A 20,804-nucleotide genomic window follows, 5' to 3' on the forward strand; every position below is an offset into this window, starting at 1 on the left:
TTTGTATGTGGAAGGCAAAAGGGAGCTAAGAAAGACCCAGGCTCATTTCCTAGCTCCAGTCTTTTCCATACAAGTTTTTGCATGTTCTCTATGTGCTTGGGTTGATTTTGTCCAGGTGCTCCTGCTTCCTCCAGTCAGGTGGACTGGAGGCTCTAAATTTCCCATAGGTACAAGTGTGAGTGTTTGTGTCAGCCCTTTAATGGACTGGCGGCTTGTCCAACGTATCTCCCTGCCATTTGCCCAACAAATGGGACAGGCTCCAGCCACCCCTAGGAGTCTGAAAATGATTAAGTGGGCAGAGAAAGTGAATGAATAAATAATACGGTAGCAAGATACGCTTGCCACAACACCTCTCTAAGCTATTGGTTCAGTTCAGTTTCTGAACTGCTGAACAGGCTGTTTCAAGGCAGCAGCAGTGTGAAAGTGCATCCGTAAGCCTAAGCAGCAGCATAGGAACTGTAACCTTAGCTGTGTGTGATTTTACAGAAGGTGTTAATGGAGGTGCAAGAAGTTACCGTCGAGCCTTCTGAAGGAGCTGTGGTTGTAAGCAGGATTTAAATTGGGATTTTAACATTGGAGAACTCTGTGACAGTGAATATGTACAGTGTATACTTTGTATATCTCTTGTTTTTGTAGTAGTAGTAGTAGTAGTAGTTTTATTTGGTCATTTGAGAGTAAATTAATACACTACAATTTTCTTTCACTTTCATAGAGAGAACAGACCAAAAAGGTGTAGGCTGAAGCCTAAGCTTATTGTGCCTACCCTTTAGACCCTTAAATATCTTCTTACTAGAAAATACAACAACACAATCAGAACAAGAACAGAAAACAAACAGTAAACAGAGACTAACACAAAACAGACAGCAAACAAAAAAACAAAACACAAAATATATAGTCGTCAATATATAGTTGTAATTAGGTGAGATTCATGTCGACAGAAACACAGAAAGAAAGCAAGAGATCTATTTATCACCTATAACTACCTCAAAGATATACTTCATGTCCTTGTAAGAATATTGTGTTGATTTATATGGATAAAGAGAGAGAGAGAGAGAGAGAGAGTGAAAAAAGGTAGGGTTTGGGATTCTGTTGATGCTTCACTGTTGGAGTCCTGAGTTTGTTCCCAGATGTGACCTCATGAAGAAAAGCACTGCTGGCTGCCTCCCTCGCAGTCTTCACTGCACCAGACCATTTTTTCAGCAAAAAATATGATTATTTTAAAGAATGCATTTTGCCTGATGGAGCATAATCTTAATGTGGTTATTGAAGTACTATTCTTCTTCTTCTTCTCCTCCTCCTCCTCAAAAAATGCTAATTATACTTATGTTCTAGTTGTTGGATTAGAATAACATACCAAAAAATTGTTTTGTCTTTTGATCTGCTCAGAGAAAATGAATGTTATTGTAACCATTGTGACTACTATAATGGAATTATGACTTTCATAGATCGGTGTTGAGTGAGGTTGATGATCTGATGACTTTGCATGCACCCTTGAATCAGATCCAGGCTGCTATACATACATAATGTAGCACAGGATGTACTAAACGTAATATGAAGTACCATTCGGGTGTCATGGTATTTCTACACCCATTCTCCTCCAATCCTCTCAAAATCTCTATCAGGGACACTCATGCTACACTTTGGTTTGATAGACAGGAGACATAATCCTTTTTGGCTGCTCTGCCCTGCTCAAAACAGGAGCACGAAATGAAATGTGTCAATCACTGCTGCTAGGCTGTCCAGAACGCCCCCATGTCATCACATTGTATTGTCCCATGTGACTTCATGCAAGAAATGAGTCACAGTCATTCTCCGGTCACTGGGGTCAAGCACTGAGGCCACAGACTGCTCTCATATTGACTTTAGTTGTTTGTTAAATGTGATTGTTCCTGTTCTGTCATGTTTGGATTGTTTTCACTTTCTCCCCGTCCCTTGAGGGCTGGTCATACACAGATGTCCCAAACATAACCAAATTTCATTCCTCATAGCTGTCATATTGGTGAGCATGCACAGTATGGGTGCATATGCCTACGTGCATATGTCTACCTAGTAGTATTACTTTAAAGGCAGAATAAGTTGGATTTGTTGGTTATCATTTCCTAGGGTGGTGATGGAATATAATGACCGCCCAAAATGTGAAATCACCACCCTAGGAAAAAAAATGTGGCCCACCGGCACCAGAAAACTGCACCGTTTCCTTTTTTCTGCGGTCCGTGTCTGTGATTTTATATAGCTTCCTATTGGATATTGTGCTATCAATCTGGCACTGCATGATGTCATTGGCTGGGAGCTACACAGTCACTGCCCAATGGCTGATGCCCAGAGGAGTCGTGAGCTCAGCAAAACAAGAAAATCCAGTCAGAGTGCAGTGTCTCTGCAGATACACACACCAACACACACTTCTAGAAGGTCATAAGTGATCTTTGAGAGGGATTATTTTCATTTTCAAGTCCATCCGTCCAATAACAATAATAATTTCATGCCTACTTTAAAAAACAAGCATGCGTCCTTTATTTGCCAAAAACCTAAGACCATCTGCAGCATCACTTCCTTCAGCATCCAAACAGTGAGAGAGTAAAAGAGGTGCAGAGATGGTATAATAAATCACAAAACACACCCAAATTTTCACGATGATTTGGTTTATCAGAGTACTAAGTATCATTCCCATGTGATGAAGAGGACCAGTTTCCGTTCTTCTTAGATAAAGTGACACATTTTGTGTATTTACCCACAAAGCCTTTACAGATTGTGTTAAGCCTGTTTATCTATATACTCTATCGTAAACACTGGCAAAACCAATGCTTCTCTTACGGTAGTTATAGTAGTTATTAGGGCCAGATGCTGTTATTTGTTATTGTCAAACACCTACCCATTCGTGTGACATCTGGCGAGACATTGGTTGTCAACAACGGTGACCCTTGGGAGCAGTGCGAGGTGTGCCAACATACTGTACCATCCAGTCATCATTATGTCAGCGTCAGAAAACTGTGAAATCTTCTTTTAGCCCATCCAAGACAGTTGACCCATGCGCCTGATGTTAACAGTTTTAAACAATTACCTCACACTCGAGGTAATCTTAAGGGACTGTTAAACATGAAGTGGGAGCAGTGTTGTTCTCCTCCTTTTTGGCTTTTCCACTCGCTCTCCATCAAGTGCTTATTTGTTTGTGGTTGAAAGGAGGTGAAAAGAGGGACTGGGTGTCAAGTGAGCGAGCGGTGCGGTGAGGGACTTGGGCAGAGTCAAAGGCTTTTTATGTTCTGGCAGATCTGTAGCAGGACTGGCTGACTCAACTGAGGAGGACTGCCAGCTGCTTTTGATCCTTTCTTTTTACTCTTGCCTTTTCATTTCTTTATTGTTTGTCCCTTCTTTAGTCCCCGAGTTTTACTCACTTTTTCTTTTTTATCTTTTCTGTCTCTCTTGTTTCCTTGCACCGTCTTTTTCTCGTTCCTGTTCCTCCCCTTGTGTATACTTTTCCCACTCTTCACTCCTTCTGTCCATCTCTTTTTTCTCCCTCATCCCTCTCTCTACCCATTTTTATGTCACTCATGTTGGATGTATCTCTTTGCCAGCTGCTCCATGTCTCTTCCTCATACCCAGTGTGATTAATGTCTGGCCTGCACAAAAGGCTCCTCTGCTGGGCTTGAAGCCAGCCAGGTTAGCCCCTCTCTTTCTCTGGATCCCCGGAGGTCTCAGATGCACAAGTGACAGAAACCTTTTTTTTTTTTTTTTTTTTTTTTTTTAATGTCTTCATGTTACCATGGCAACCACAACTTTGAGATGGAGGAATGTCCTTGGGAGTTAACTCTAGGGTTACACAGGAAAGGATCCAACAGTTTGAAAAGTGCTTCAAAGTTTGTGGAGGGTCCTCAGTGCAGATGTATTGGTGAATGTGAAACTGTGCGGGCGTGTGTGTGTGTGTATGTGTGTGTGTGTGTGTGTGTGTGTGTGTGAGATGTATGTGTGCTAATGTGATTATGATAACTCCTGACGAGGTGAACAGATGGTTACTGAACCGCTTTCGAACTCTTAGCTCTCAGCTGGCCATTTTGGAGGCGCACTGGGTCGGAAAAGTTAAGAAGATAGCTTTCTGGATGGGGAAATTAGAGAGATTTCTCTTTTTCATGGCTCTGGTGATGATAGAGAGAAGGGAGGCATTAGAGATAAAACTGAGGAAACTGAGAAGCGCCACAGAGAGCGAGGGGAATGCTGGAGGTGGTGGTGGGGGTTCTGTTTGGGGAGATGGGGAGAGACAGATAATCAATGAGAGAGAAGCATGCAGCACTCATCTGTTTCACTCCATGAAGAGAGAGAGAGGGAGAGAGAGAGAGAGAGAGAGAGGAAAGGCAGCAGGGAGGAGAGAGTGAGAGAGAGAGAGAGAAAGAGAGAGAGAGAGAGAGGGAGAGAGAGAGAGAGAGAGAGAGAGAGAGAGAGAGATTGGCATTGTGTCCCAAAGCTGAATGCTGCCTTTATGAGCAATAGTTAAAAGGACTCAGAGGCAGGGGTGAGTCCCCGTAACCATAGCAACTTCACAGGAGCCCTGAGACGGAGGGATAATAGAGTGAGAGAGGAGTTCCTTTTCTCTTCTTTACCCCTCCCTCCCTCCCTCACTTGTTCTCACTTCCACTCCTCTCTTGGCTAGTTTGCTGGAGCCTTGCATCTTACAGGAGTTTGGTCGGCCTGTTTTTTTTTTTCTTTCTTTCTTTTTTTTTGCCTTTATTGTGTGCTCTCCAGTTTGAATCCCTGTCCTTTTATCTGCCATAGGCTGTTCCGGACAACTTGCGCCATATAATTGCCCGCTGTTATCATTCTGCGGCACTTTTATGGACTCTGAAAACTGTTTGAGGACTTATTTTTCGTGCATGCAGAAGGGTGTTTCTTGCTGCCACAGAGAGAGATGTGCTCCAAAGGCACTGTCTCAGCCCGTGACTCCTTTGTCTATATTTCAGAGGCTGTGCTGTCAAACCATGGTGCTGCCCCCGAGACCAATCGCCCCGAGAATATGCAATGCTTAACAGTGAGTACCACCAAAACACCTTATTTATTTTTTTTGTGTGTGTTTGTGCACATACAGCATGTTTTCCTTTTCTGCACAACTAGAATTATTCTCGGAGATTTCCCTCTGTGTGTAAAGTTAGTTATACATTTGCACTGATGCTTTATTTCTGCTGTGTTTGTGGATTTCTCTGTGCTTTGTACATATATATGTAATATGTGTCTGTGCATTTATGAATCTTGGACACATCCATTTAGTGTTTGTTGGTAGTTTGTGTGTGTTGTTGTGTGAGTACGCGTGAGTAAGTGCGCATTCATTAATGCTGTATTTGCCTGTGCGTGCACTACGAACGCATAGGCCTATACTTAATATACATCAAGTTGTTGACCCATGACATTATACCATGTTGAACTGACTCATCATGCATATTAACATGCCTTAAGTAAGACATTTATGCATTCCTTGTGACACAGTCTCAGCAACCATAGCAACTAACTGAATTATGCTCTTGAGCTTGAATGCGAATGGAGCACTATGCTGGCTTTTGAAAGAAAATATTTGTCAGAATGCATGTGAGTCACATTTGGAGCTGAATGATGGTCTGTCATGAGCGAGAGAGGAGCTGATTATATGTTCTGATGCAAAGTCAGTTTTCTGTATCTGCTCCTGGAAAGCACAAATCCCTCCACCTCCCTTTGTCCGTTGTTTCCCATGCCTTCTCATTTTTTTCCCTCATGTTGTGCATTTTTCAAGTTCAGTGTTGAAGTTCGACCAGCGCCACTTTCTCATTTTCCACATTGTGGCAGGCTGTATACTCGCCATACATGAATAAAAAATGCATGAGGAAGACCACTTAGACCCTTCAGAGACACAGTACAGTAGTTTAAAATGCCTTTGGAGAGACTGATTTTACTTTACCTATTTCACGTCAAAGACCAGGAAAGAGTGATAAAGTAAAGTCCAGTTAGTAAGTACTTTATCAGTATGAATGCAAATGCAAATGACCTCAGTAGGCAAAAAAGTGAAAAAGCCGGCCCATACATGATATTTTAGTTTTGGGCCGTGGGTAAGTGATTCGGCTTCTGTTTTAGGTCCTTGGGTGAAAACTTTAAAGAAACCCTGGTATACTGGGTTAAGTACACTTCTAGTTTCCCCTATTCTCACTCCATTAAAATGATTAATATTACAGATATAATATTATGAACTATTATTCACTCTGTAGTTGGATATTCAGTATTTGTTAGAGATAAAGCAGAATCCCATGTGATGAAGTGTTTTACATTGGCTGCAAGATTAGAATTGCCACAGACACCAAAATATAATATAAATTAATAAAATGAGCAGTTTTCCAATAAGTATTATGGGGGAATTTTAGAATTAATCTGCCACTGTTGTCCTGGCAATTTGTGGGAATTTGTCCTCTCCATTGTATTCAAGAAATATGATATAAGTGTGGTAACTGGCCACAAAGCCTTACAATTATTTTGTGGAATTTCATTAAAAATAATAAACCATGAAAATGGACATGATTCAGACCACTGGACAGGCTCCAGGAGTGGCCTGTTTGTTACTTTTGAGCAACTCAAAGATCTGGGGGCTCACATGTAAAACTGTGTAGGTTCTACACTAACATGTTATGTGCACACAAAAGAGAGAGTATGTACAGAAAAAAGGGGAAAATATCTATAATTTATATAGATATTTATAATTTATAAAATGTGCATGCATACTGGCATGGAATTTTCCCTCTATGAAATCCCAGTAATCTAGACATGGTTTTCATTCTCATGCATGTAAATGTGCTTGTCATTCCATTCTCTGTGGGAGAAAATGGCAATCTCAGAGGAAGATGACAAAAACAATTTTCCTGGTGGCATCAGTTCAAACATAACCAGCAAAGAAGAAAAGTTTGTCGAGTGGCAACTTGTCACAGCGGTGGTTAATGGTGCCAGCTCCGAGAGGCTGAAATAAAATACAAAAGAGACGGTACAATAAAAACGTCGGCACCAAGAGGAACAATGTAAATGTTGATGCCGAGAGGTGCTTCACATTTTGTCTGTGCCACTAGCAGGGCCAAAGAGTTTTCTCCTCTTGCAGAATATCTTACCTTCATCAAGGAGGATCCCTAAAGAGCTGAATTAAGCCAGAAAAAGAGTTATACTCAAATGGCATTAGAAGAAGATAAAACTGCTACGGCCGACCCAAGGATCTTGAATGTGCTTTTGTATTTTGGAAAGAGTGAGTGTAACATGCCAAACTCATTTTAGAGAGAAATGCATATAACAATTAAGAACAGACTTGGCATTTTGTTTTTGTTTTCATGGTCTGACTTGAGGTATTAAGCAATGAGTGCAAATAATGGAGAAGAGATGGCTGAAGATTTCCGAGAGCGGGGTCTCCAATATACCCGGTGCACCGTGAAGCCAGCATTGTGGCACACCGTCATTGCAAACCCATTTACAACCCTGTGACATTTTGAGTAATTGCTTACCACCTTGAATTTGTAGCAGTTCACTGAGACTCGCAACTTATGTGCCCATTATGACAGTCCGTTGCAAATAGAGATGCGCTTTCAGACAGATGGCTTTTAGACGGAAGCAGCAAATGAATGATTAAGGTCTGGTTCCTCCTCTGGGATTTTGATGCAGCGTGAAGAATTCATTTAATTCATGTTGTTTGTAAATGAGGCCCCAGGGATTTTTGGCAGTGACTTGTCAAATGGAGAATTCAGACTAGCTAATGAGCTTGACTGGACAGAATGAAGACAAAGGAGCTCACCTTACTTTTGCCTTCTCCCCTCACTACAAATCTGTGCACAAGGCATAAAGTCATAAATACAAACACACACATGGAAGCTCACGTTACAACGACAGTTTCAGGGATTACCTCACAAAATGGCACTTTGTCATAGTGCTTCTGGTCTATTTTGATTGTCTGCTGTGCGTGTTACTTTTTTTTTTTCCCACAAGCAACAGGTTTCATTTCCACAGAAATTCAACAGAGTCGTTCCTGTCTTTGTAAGCTTGCATTGTAATCACAGTCTTGGATCAAATATTATCGAGAGGTGTTTGAAGTCATTTTAGGGTTGAAGGCAGCACTGATGATAGTTCAAAACACACAGCTCTTGAAATGCAGCAGCAAGATGAAAAACTTTTTCATCTGAATTTGTGAATGCTCTTTTCGTCTCGCCTTCCTTTCCCCTCCCGCTCCTTCCCCGTGTCTCTTTTCCTCTCTCGCTCTTGTTTTCTCTCTGTCCGCTTTATCTCAGGGTGAATCAGGTAACAGCTGATTGTGTGGTTTCAGTGGGATTGTCCCGAGAGAGAGAGTAAAGGGAGGGTGAAAGCACATTCTGACTAAATTAGGGGAGAAAGGAAAACCTTTTTAGATTTTTTTCTTTTCTTTTTTCTTTTCTTACTAGTTTTCTGTTGCTTCCTCCTTGTTCCCTTCCAGACCACTGCATCTTTCCTTTGTCGCGGCCTCCTCCTCCTCCCTTTCTTTCCCTTCTCCCTCCCTCTCTCTGCCTCAGTCACCCCGTGGGTAGCGCCTCCGTAGAGCACTGAACCCTCTGGGATGTCATTAACTGCCCATTTTTTACCTTCTATAACTCAAACTGTTTTGCATACAAGTTAATAATTTCATCGATTCGCATTCGCATTCGACTGGTTGAAGGTTTTGACTTCAGATGTTAGTGAAGATTGTGTCTGATATGCACAAGGACGTAGAAAAACAAATGTCTCATAAAAACACAAAAGATTTTCACAAAGCACCCAATCCATGTGCTAAAAGGGACCCCACTTTGTACGTGTTCAGGAGCCATAAGCCATACAGAAGCCCTATGTTAATTATTGTTACAGTGGAGGGGAAATGATCAGTGGGTAAAGACAAATCAGATATAACAGCACCAAAATTCTTCATTATCAGGCTACTGTTGTCAAGAAAAGGCAGACGCACCTAGCAATTGGTGCAGATCTACTTCAGTCTGAGATGTTATTTACTTGGGTATTTTTCAACTGTGCTTCTTTAAACTACTGTATTAAGCACAATGAAGGATGAGACAGTGTTCCTGTAACCATAGCAAGTCATACCGCCCTGCATTGAAATCAGAGGAGGAGGGCATGCACAAAATTCACTGCTGGATTTAAAATTTTAAATCTCGTTCACGCGACATGGAAATAAGTCAAAATGCTTGACCGTCATGCACAAATCACGGTTTAACTGACTTTCTATTGACATTGTGTATAGTGATTTTTGTGAAATGCTTGTCATAAAGAAACAATTGCACATTTCATCGCGTCTGTGTTAAACTAAGATATCCCGACAGATTTTCAAGTTTTGCACGGTAATTTGTGAATATATACTATATTTATGGATCTCTATCCCGGTACTGCTTCCACATTATTTCTGACCCTTCGTTTGTAGTCTGCATCTGGAAATGCTCTGTTTGGAGAGACAGTTGGAGGGCTGGATGACCACTAACATTACCCCTCGATGCCCAAACAAAACGACACACAGTGCTGTACATAGGAGCGAGCAAAACAGAAGGGCAGGGTGAAGTGGTAGGGCCAAGGGGGGGAATTGGAAATGTGTGTGTGTGTGGGAGAGAGTGCAGCTTGCTGTTTTTTTCGCAGAACATTGTGTGATCTCGTCCTTCTTGTCGATCAGTTCCCTGCTGTTCTTTTGTCCAGAGAGACCAGAAAAAAAGCTGATAGTTTGGCCTGAATATTTTATATTTTAGCCGTTGGCATTTGGGTTCGGTGTTTGACCATATTTGGTTTTACCTTAATAAATTACTCTTGTTGGAGAGTTTTTACTGCATTTACAGTAACGTAACAAGTTGTCGTCAACTCGAGTAATGTTGTGTTCACTTCACCTGTCTCTCCTCTGCTCCCCAAGGAGAGGGGAGAAACTAGCGCCACCGTAAAATAACAACAAAACACAGAAGAAAATCATTCTACTGTTATTAGTGACTGTGTGAAATTCTAGCAGTGGCACTCATAATATTGCAGTGGTGGTGCGCTGCTGCAGAATGAATATTGGGGAAAACCTGAAATTTTCTCTGTGCCTTTTCAAACTAATGCAAGTGATCCCAATAAATCTGGTCATTTCACGATCAAAGCCAGCCCACACACTCCATGCAGAGACTGTGACCATTTGCTTTATGGATTCAATTTCTTCTCACTTTACATGTCGGATGGGGTTAATGTAAAAATAAAGCGAGTGGCATGTTGCACTGCTTGAAAAATATCTTGTGACGTGTAACTTTTGATATAAGAACAAGAAAATGTTTATCATTTGGATTTGGCAGTTCATAACACTGATTAAATAAAGAGAGAGAGCAAAGATTTTACATGGCACGTAGCAGGAGCTCATCTCCTCCAATGCCTTGTCAGCATCTACCGATTATGTTAACAGACAAAGAAAACATGCCGTCATCTGCTCATCTCATTGGCGGCGAGGAGAGAGCTCATGAATATTAGCAGTGATTCTGGTCCTGACAACTTTCCTTTGCATCACTGTGCTTGTCAGCCAGCATTAGCTCCCAAACTCTCTGTGTGAAAATGAGTCTGACACTTTTGTCAGATGGGAAAGATGGGAAAAGGAGGGTGAGGTGGGCTGCGGGGAGGGCACAGAGGTTAGATTTACTGGTTAGTCTTTCAGAAAGAAAAAGGGTTAGTTTTACATCCAGAACATAGCTCTTTGTGGATACTCTATACAACTCTACAGCTTTGTCTATTCAATAGTAGTTGCTGTGCTTTTCTACACTGGACCTTCTTTTAATTTGAAAGAAGCCTGAGCCCTAACCCGAACCAAAGCCTTACAATTGAAGCATATAGCGGAGACATAGTACAATGTTTGTCTCTGCCAGGATGTCATGCCAACATTTGAGGACGTTCACTTTCATCCTGCTTCGAGACATTGGTCACTTGGCATCTGCCTCGCTGCTATGTGACAATGCAGCAATTGTTTGATTAGACGTGGATCACAAATTACATTGAAACGTGTCAGTTTTGTCATGTAATTGTATATTCGGGCCAAGCCTTTACACAACCCATTAGCCACTGTCAGCCATTGTCTCTGCTTAGTAATTGTGTTAGCTAAATCCCTGCGCTTTGCCTTGTCTAAAACACTCCCTATTCCATAAACATGACTCCATGTGCCAAACGTCCATAATTTTGTTTTTTGGTACAACCTGAGCTGTGGCCCTACACTTGGCCTTAGCCCCATCCTGTGTGTTCACTGGCTTGGAAGATGCTTCCTTCTTTGATAATTGTGTTTATTCAGGTCAAAAAGAAAGAGAGAAAGAGACAGAGAGAGAGAGAGAGGGAGGGAGAGAGAGAGAGAGAGAGAGAGAGAGAGAGAGAGAGAGAGAGAGAAAGTGGGTGGGGTGGGGGGGCTGGATGAGGGAGGAGTTTTTCAGAGTAGAGTGATCCCACACTCCTAAAGACCAGATTGGCCTTGTCTGGCTTCTAGACAAGCTTTTCAAACTCCCCTTTCACTCCTCTCCCCAAGACATGCTTTTTCTCTGCTTTTCTCCTCTCCTAATCCGTCCTTCTGCCTATTTAGAGGTGAACAGAGCAGTAAGAAAGAGAGAGAAAGGCCTCTCATGTGTTTTTGTGTGCTTGACGGGTAACCTTCCCCCTTTTGAAAAGGCGAACAGGGAAAAGCTGCCATTACTAGTGGCATGAAGGGATGTTAAGACAACGGCCTTTTCTGCCACACTGTTAGCATTGTAGGGACTAGTGCAATATAGTTCCTCTTTCACCCCTCTCTTTCTCCACCTCTTCTCTGCCCATATTACATTCCATGAGCCAGACATCCAAGGAATAAATGGGAAAAGAGTCACGCTGGGAATTAATGGGGTTGCTAGGGGTTAGATTGGCCACTTTTCTAGCCTGATTTTAATAGGCTTTTTCCTGCACTGCTGCTGAGGTGTTTGCCGTGATTTTTTTTGTAGATTACCACCTCTTTCCCAGGCATAGAGATATTGAAAACAAAAATAAAGGGGTTGTTTGGATAACGTAAGTGGACGGGAGGTTGTTGAAGTTCACAGACCTGTGAGTTTCCGTCCCGTGGAATATGGGAGTTCGGGGGGAGCGGGAGGGGGGTCGGCCGAGAGGAAAAGCAGAGGAAATATGGAAGTTGAAAACATAACAAACAAGCATAATGTCTGGACAGAGATTGGGGAGTATGGGAGCTAGGCTGGAAAGAGGCTGATGAGGTGTGAAGTCTGACTGAGGTATGTCTGTGTGTGTGTGTGATTTTGTGTGTGTGTGTGTGTGTGTGTGTGTGTGAGAGAGGGAGGGAGAAAGAGAGAGAGAGAGAGAAGTTTAGCATGTGGCAGCAAAATGTTGCAATCATTCTCTTTTGTTGGCACATACACCCATTAAAAGTTGTTAGGTCCAAAACTCATGCGAAAGCATTTCTACGTTATATAAACATTAAATGCAGTTGAAAATTTAAAGCCACGCCTCTGGCCACTTTTAGGTGTGCAAACAGTAAAGTATGCACCAGCTCATATTCCAAATCCCTGCTTCTCTCCCATGTATTCAGATGTTTCTCCCTTTTACTTTTGTTACGTCCAAAACTCATGCGAAAGCACTTGTACAGCAAATTAAAATTAAATACAGTCTAAAATTTAACACCACACCTCTGCCCACTTTTAGGTGTGCAAACTGTAAAGTATGCACCAAGTCGTATTCCAAAACCCTGCCTCTCTCCCATGTATTCCTATGTTTCTCACTTTTACTACCTCCTTACACCTACTCTTGTCACACTATCATGTACATTTGCAAAAGACTGAGGGCTATAGCACCTCTCTCAGCCTCATAGTGTAGACTCAGGAAGCAAAGTGGCCTTATCGAGGGCAGACACACAAAGCTATCCTGGCTATGGGCTGGCTTGGTATGCGTAAGTGCATGTGTGCATTCGTATTTGTGTGTATGTGTATATGTGTGTGTAGAGGGGGTGGCTGTGGGAGGCACTTCCTCCTATTCTTCTGCTGTTTAGCAGTTCCCATGAGCGCCCCTGCCAGCAGCGACACTGTGGCCTGAGCAGGCCGAGCCAGCGTCAGTCTCGCCTGCATGACGCCGCCACACTCTCACACAGCTGATCTCAGAGCCACTGCTACTGCTGCTCCTCTGTCCACAGAATAAAAAAATCACTGGGCAGTTACTTGTGGGATAAATCAAATGCCAGAAGGAGAAGAAGAGAGCAAAGAAAGGAAAAGGGGAATTTCTCACAGAAGTTTTCAGTGGAACGCCTCAAGCTGTGGATGTTATTTAATCACCGACTCATATGAACCAGCACACAGGAGTGAGCATTGATGATTGGCTTCACTAACAAGGATCCTTAGTGGATGAGAGTGCAGCTGGAGGTCAGTGGTGGACTGACATCCGTATTGCATACAGGGGGAGATCGCAAGAGACATCAACAGACTGTTACCCAGAAAACTGAATCTAGGCTCTTCTGAAAGAGGTAAAGGTTGATGTTGATGTGATGAAACACCACCACCGGGATTATTCCATCGCATGTGGCAGGTTTTTCTTTTGAAGTTGAAGCACTTCAGGTGAGATATAAAACTGTCATAACCTCAAGTGGACTGTCACCGTAAAACAACATATTTTGGACCGCGCAGCCGGCCGCTGTTTAGCCAGCTGTCATCATTTCTCATTGAGATGATCCATAACACCCTAAAGTCCACACAGCCCTTGGAGCACAGCCCCAGGAGCACACACTCAGCCGTGCCAAAGAGGCTGTGGAGATACTCAGGTTGCAGAGGGGCCAGCCAAACTGAAGGTCAGCGTCGGAGTGTGTGTGTGCTGGCTACAGAATTGGATGCTGGAGGAGGAGGCGGCGGAGGAGGAGGTGGAGGTGTGATGCACACCATCCATGGGCTGTGTCGCCTCTGCATTGGATGCAGACTGCCTCAGGTCTGTGTGTGATATCAAGAAAGAGGTGGAAGGGAGGAGGGAGGAAACAGGGTGCTGAATCAGGTGTAGCAACCTGTAACTGTGAGTGACAGAATGAATGACAAGTTTGACATTTTGAATCTCTGAGGAGTATTTTGATAGGAGAGATGAAGAGGAAGGGTCATGCAGTTGTGACAAAGAATTCCATTATTTCGGAAGCTGTAAAAATTTAGTCGGTTTTCAAACTGGAGAAAGTGCTGACAGTCGCGGCACTGAATTGGAAAGTGACCAAGATGGAAAGAATGTGTGTGTATTTGTGTGTATGCATATCTCTGTGCATGTAAGTGTCTATATCTATGCATTCACACTACACGCTCGTGAAATTTCAATATCATGCCCAGTGCATGGAGAAATAAATAATTGGCTGTAAATGAATTTAAATGACCAATGGATGTGAGTGCAAGAGCATGTTCCCTGTGTCTTGAGAGGAAAGAACCAGGCCTCTGCCAGCTGCATTATTCATCCCTCACATCGTGAGAGATGGATCTGATGGAGGAAAAGGGAGTGCGCGAGAGACAAATATCTGCAAAATATGACCAAATCCAACAATCCTTAGGCACCCATGTTGTTCTTGGAGTCCACTATAAGTCACAGTTAAAAGTTTAAACCCAAATGGTGCATGAATTATCAGTGGAACATCAGATAGAATAAATTAGAACAGGAGTGAATAGATGGGACAAGAATAGAGTATAGTAGTAATGAGAATTTTTTTAGAGGCAAACAAAACATTGGAGAATACGATTGCAGATTGTGAATATCAGGAAGACTGGGCCCACTTGACAACGATACAGTGTGACACTTGAATCATGTGTGTGTGGGTTTGTGTGCCGCCGCAGACACTGAACATACTGACCCAGATAACATTGTCTTACTGAGGAAGAGGAAAATGAGTGGTTGGTTGAGAGAAGACTGTGTGTGTGTGTGTGTGTGTGTGTGTGTGTGTGTGTGTGTGTGTTTGTGTGTGTTTGTGTGTGTATGTGTTTTGAGGGCTTCATTGTGCAGCATGTGCACAGCATGTCTGCGTGCATACCCATATACTGTACTTACACATGTGAGGTATGCACATACAGTATGCTACACATGCAATTACATGGAAATAGGGTTTGTGTGCACCTGTCTGCCTTTAATGTGATACCACTGCTGGAGCATGGGCACGCAGACAAGAGATTCACCATAATAATCAGATATTGGAAGAAATCATGCCCCTGGCTGCATGCGATCGCAGTCATGTCTGAATGCATCCTGGAGCACTGGAGCAGAAATGCACAAAGGGAAAGATCTGTTACACATGCATGCACACACATACACCAGGCATAGGGTTTCCCTCCATTGGGTACATCTGAATTTACCAGAAAAGCTTATGATTGTATTTTACCATTTATTACATCACGTTAGTTGAATTTTTCATTCAAAAACCAGTTGACTGCCATAAAACAAGCAAGTGTTGACTCACCAACCAATCCACGTAGTTGCCGTTTGGAATATATGGCAAAATTTTGACGCATACCCATTCAAGCATAATCATTAATCACTTATTTGATTAATGCATCTGAAAATGTTGACACAGATTTAATAATTACATGATTCCCAGGATATATTCGTCTTAGGTGTGGTAGTTTCAAAGGAACTTCCAGTGTGTTTCCAGTGTATTTATGGGTGTGTTTTGTAGTTGTCTGGCCCTACACTCAGAGGAACATATCTCATTAACACCTCATCCATTCTCTTACACACACACACACACACACACACACACACACACACATATAGGGTGTGAGCCTACAATAGACTTTATCCTGCGTACTTCCCCCCAGAAATCCACATCTCTTTCACTGTCTTTCAGTTGTTAATTTTCAGTCACAAACCCTTCTGTTGCTGCTCATATTAAAATTTTAAATCTAATTCTTTAAATGTTTTATGTTCATGTTTGTTGTTTGCTTTACTTAATTTCATTGGAGTATTTTTTTCCCCATCTGTTCTGCCATTTGTCTCTCTCATCTGCTCTGCCTCAGTCACTTGTCCAGTGAGTTCCTGTGCCACCATTTAATCTCTCATCTCTTGTCTCTTTGTTTCTTTTTCCCTCTCTCCATCTCAGGGTTTCTTTCTGTTTATTTCTCTATTTTTTCTCTGACTTTGTCCCTCTTTCATAGCCAAATGCACACATACACGCACACATCGACACACAGCAATTTTTGGATAAGTTACCATGGCCTGTACTTTGTATTTACTGCTATGAACAAGTTGGATGCGGAGATGTATGTGCACCCGTGTGTGTGTGTGTGTGTGTGTGTGTGTGTGTGTGTGTGTGTGTGCGCGCTCACAGTTGTGTTTGATTTGGCGGGTGTCTCATCCACAGTGGGAGAAGGTCAACTTCCTTATCATAATTGTTGCAGTGTCATATGTCACTTGTAATTATACACTGGTACTCTATGTGTGTGTGTGTGTGTGTGTGTGTGTGTGTGTGTGTGTGTGTGTGTGCACTGTGACCATAATGGTCTCATCAACAAGAGCTGTAATGAGAATACAACAGTCACTTTATCTGATGAAGAGGCTAAATAACATTCAAAAGACTGTCGTTTTCTGCCTTTAATGTTCTCACACACACACACACACACACACACACACACACACACACACACACTCACATATACCACAGATGTGTATAGAAGCAGATGCCAAGTCAAATTCCTGCTGCAACTGTCCTCCTCAGTAACATGCCAGCTAAGTGGAGTTGGTCTTGAGGTGGGCTCAAATAGAGAGCAGTTCTGCTGGTGAGGGGTTACAGAAGAGAGGCAGTGGAGGAAGTGTGGCCCCTAACAATGTGACACTGGGAACATAAGATCACTGGACTATGAGAAACTGCAATTGCTGCAGACATTTTGGGGTCATCACCAGCTTCGGGCCTCTGAATAATCACCAACTTTCTCCAGCTTGCTGCTGCTTGCTCATGGGCAGACTTTGTAATTTAGCAGCATATAGTTTTACTCGGCTGGATTTGGACAGCATTAGGTATCCTAAATGAAGAGAATGATGCAACATGCCATTGGAATTTGGCAAAAGAAGCAAACAGATAAAAAGTGTCATGGCACTCACTTGGACATTTCTTTTCTGCAGTTACAGGGACAGTGCGACAGATAGATAGGCGAAAGGGAGAGAGTGATAGAGAGAGAGAGAGAGAGAGAGAGAGAGATGGGCGGGTGGGGTTAGGGGACTTTTACAGGCTCCATGGATGTCAGCAGATGAGATGGAAACTGAGATGTTTTGGATGGAGCTCTGTTGACTTTGGCACAGGCTCTGGGCACAGATACTGCTTGTTTAACTATGTTAGGTCAAACAGAACAAGAGGGACAGGGAGACAGGGGGAAAAGAGACATCAGCATTGTCTTTAGCGGTGTACGCATGACACAAATGTATGTGTGTGTGTGTGTATATGTGTGTGTGTTTGACCTTTATGCACAAACCTAATGGTATAACTTAGGCTCGGGCATAATTTTTGACTCGGTTGCTTTGTTTGAGTAGGGTTTAGGATGAATGGCATGCACTTTCTCCAAATAAAATAGATACATCATATATTATTATAATAACTGGGTACTTTGAGTGATGTCTCTGCATTAAGCCACACAGCCACACATAATACTGTTAGGTCAAACAGAACATAACTTAGTGTAACATAATACTTGAGGTTAAAATTTGCTTTTTTGAAGACTTTGAAGAAGATTTGTATATTTTCTTTTGAGTTCAGAAAAAAAACAGTGGTTGCTTGACATCTTTTCTTCAGTTGATTATGGAAATCTGTTGTTTACCCATCTCAGTACATCAATACATCGCTGTCTTCATGTTGGATATTTATCATATCTCAGTCATAGTGTTTTAAGATTTGTCACAAACTGTTGGGCTTAGAGTGTTCATTGATCTGTGTATTCCAGTGATGGCTGGCTATCTCTGTCCATCCTCATCCTCATCATTATCATTTTCATGAGGAATACAGGGATTGGTACCCTACTGCTACCTAAAACTTGTACAGAGATAGCAAAGAAAGACTTCATGATGTCTGCCCTCCTGCGTGGAATAGCTTGCAGAAAGAATTTAAATGAAGGAACTAGTTATTCTTAGTGCATTTTAATCAGATGTTATGACTGTGGAACAGGGATCTGCTCAATTTTCATCAACATCATTGTTTAAGGATTATGAAATGTCTTCTCCCTAAGTATTGCTTAGTCTTTTGCTGTCTCTCTTCTTACTTCTTAACAGATGATTCATCGCTAATTATGAAATATGACTTTTATTGATGTACTGTCTGTAACTAAATATGCTGCTTCTGTTTTGGCCAGCCTTGTCTTGTAAAAGAGATTCTTCATCTCAAGGGGACTGATTGGATAAAGAAAGTCTAAAATAGTATGCATGTACTCTTCACGGCTGTGTCAGCTATACTTAGGGAAGCAGCTGCTAATCTTGGCACACACGGACACACACATCACTCCCATTGCTCCATGATAAGGATGATTATCTGTCTCCAGGATAAAAATGTTCTCTACAAAGAAAATGTGACTGTGCATATGTGGGTTCTCTCAAAGTAATTTGTGTGGGTATTTTTTAGATATTACTGTAACTTTGAAAGATACCTAGAAGTAGGCAAAGTACAGATGTAAATCAGCAGGCAATCTGCTTTGGGCAGACTGAGTGTCAGAACAATCAGCATCAGCTATCGAACAGAGAATTTCATATGTTATCTTTTTCTCAGTCACTCAGCTAATTTGGCTCACTAAGGAACTGCTGTCAAGAGGATTTTAATGGAAAGTGGAAACAGAATATAAATCTACTAATCATCCTGTAGGAAGCTGATTGATTTACCCAAACGCTGCTTTGGATTCCTCGGGCTGTGCAGAATAGGGTCGATGTTCCTTTCGCACAGTGACTAAATGTTTGTGTTTGTGTGTGTGTGTGTGTGTGTGTGTGTCTTATGCAGGTTACCATCCTTCGAGGAAAGGATGGATATGGCTTCACCATCTGCTCTGACTCACCTGTGAGGGTCCAGGCTGTTGATCCAGGCAAGTTTTCTACGTCTGTGTTTTGATGTGCGTGCTCACCTGTCTTCCCTTTTGTTTTCTCGACCAACCTTTGCCCTTTGCCTTAACTGTCTCCGTGTGCATTTACTTCATTCTGTCTTCTGTCTCTGATCCATCATGTCAGCTTGTAACATTTTAAACCTGAACCAGGAAACTTCAGATACTGGCGGCAGCTAGAAGTAACAGAGTTTTGTGGACTTCAATATCTGGAAATCGTTTTAGAAGGAGTCAGTAAACTGTGCAGTCCTAGGAGCTAAATTTGTTCTGCTCAGTGGCTGCTGGGGTAGATGGGAGTGAAGAGATTCAATCCTCATTAAAGAGTCTGGTTTTGTCACGACAGACAACTTGGACCATTTGAAAATGATTTGCTGTCAGTGGCCATATTTGTTGCATGAATCTAAGGTATCTCAGTGAGGAGGATGGGACATTCCTCCCTGCTGCAGATCCATTCTCAGTTTAGTCATTTCCAATAGAGAAGGGCTGTGTGATATGGACAAAATCAAATATCACAACAACTTTGACTGACTACCTTGATATCAGTAATGTGGCAATATAGTTTGGATAACTGTTGGTGCCATTTGTATTGTGGATATGATGACCAAGAATTTAGAGCCAAATAACAGAACAGCTTCAGCAGGAAGTTAAAAAAAAAAAAGTTATTTCACAATGTTATGATATTTAAAAATGCAGATGATATCTAGTCTCATATCATGTTATCAATATACCAGTCTTAATGTAGACCACAGCAATTTTTTTTTTGTTTCCACCCCCTACTGTCAGTCTGGGGAGGGTGCAGACTGTATGCTTCCTCATATTCATTCATCTGACAGTGAAGAGGTTCAGCAGGTTCAAGTTCAAGTTTATTTAAAGCCCAATAACACCGTTTGCAGTCTTGCACTGTCTGCAGGCTTTACACGGCCACAAGTTTACAACAAACAGGACGAAACTCTCGACTTAATCCTCGTGGTGGGCGAGAAAAAACTCGCACAATCCCCCACAATCCCCCCACCACTGAACAGGCACCTCAACCAACCAGTCGGAGGCGCTAGGGCAGCAAGAAGCAAGACACCCTCCCTCACCAGCTTCCTTTTTTGCATAAAATCTTGCATTGTGCAGCTTTAGGTGTACATCCCTGTCCATTGATTTTGCTTCCTCCATATCAGTATTTCTCTATGTCTCCCTGTCTCTCTCTCTGGCTATTTGCCTATTTTTACTAGACACACTCTCATAAGTATGCAAAATCGAAAACAGTTGCTTAAACTTCCTCCTGAGCTAGACGTTATATCAATATTCCTCATATCCTAATTCAAGTAGTAGTTTTGGATTGATTCAGTCGACAGGGAAGTGTAGTTGTGCACTGAAACCTGGGCTCTGCATTCCTGGTGGAGGGGGAGAGTCGTTATCTCACAGTAATTTCTCAACATGACAAGACTTAGACTTACGTGTTTGAGAATACATGGCACCTTATTCCAAGAAGAAACTTGTCTCTGGATGGTGCAAATGGCTCCTGCAACACATGTGATGAACTGCATTTTGTCTTTCTCTGTACTCTTTCAGGCGGTCCAGCAGACCAGGCAGGGCTGCAGCAGCTGGACACCCTCCTGCAGCTAAATGGCCAGCCAGTGGAGCAGTGGAAATGTATTGACCTGGCCCATGCTATCAGGTAATGAGTGCTACACCCCAGAGGATTATTTGGCCAGTTTAAACCAGATTAGCCCATCCTGACAATTGGAAGGAGAAACCCAATTTTAGGCTTGGTTGGGACCAGTGACCAGCAAA

The 20,804-nt window shown here is 42.3% G+C and overlaps 1 protein-coding gene across 4 annotated transcripts in view; it reads left to right on the forward strand.

Annotated features, from left to right (window-relative positions):
* rgs3a (regulator of G protein signaling 3a) overlaps positions 1 to 20,804 on the forward strand; it is a 188,123-nt gene that overhangs the window by 41,728 nt on the left and 125,591 nt on the right. For 3 of the 4 annotated variants that reach the window (XM_030065316.1, XM_030065317.1, XM_030065318.1), the window contains 3 exons: positions 4,947 to 5,014; positions 18,926 to 19,007; positions 20,583 to 20,688. In XM_030065316.1, coding sequence (XP_029921176.1) covers positions 4,947 to 5,014; positions 18,926 to 19,007; positions 20,583 to 20,688 — 256 coding nt within the window. Of the gene's footprint in view, positions 1 to 4,946; positions 5,015 to 13,493; positions 13,924 to 18,925; positions 19,008 to 20,582; positions 20,689 to 20,804 lie in introns of those variants that run through there. The other variant, XM_030065323.1, reaches the window with a different exon arrangement.

Source organism: Myripristis murdjan, chromosome 12 (assembly GCF_902150065.1).
Source record: "Myripristis murdjan chromosome 12, fMyrMur1.1, whole genome shotgun sequence".
Classification (NCBI taxonomy): domain Eukaryota; kingdom Metazoa; phylum Chordata; class Actinopteri; order Holocentriformes; family Holocentridae; genus Myripristis; species Myripristis murdjan.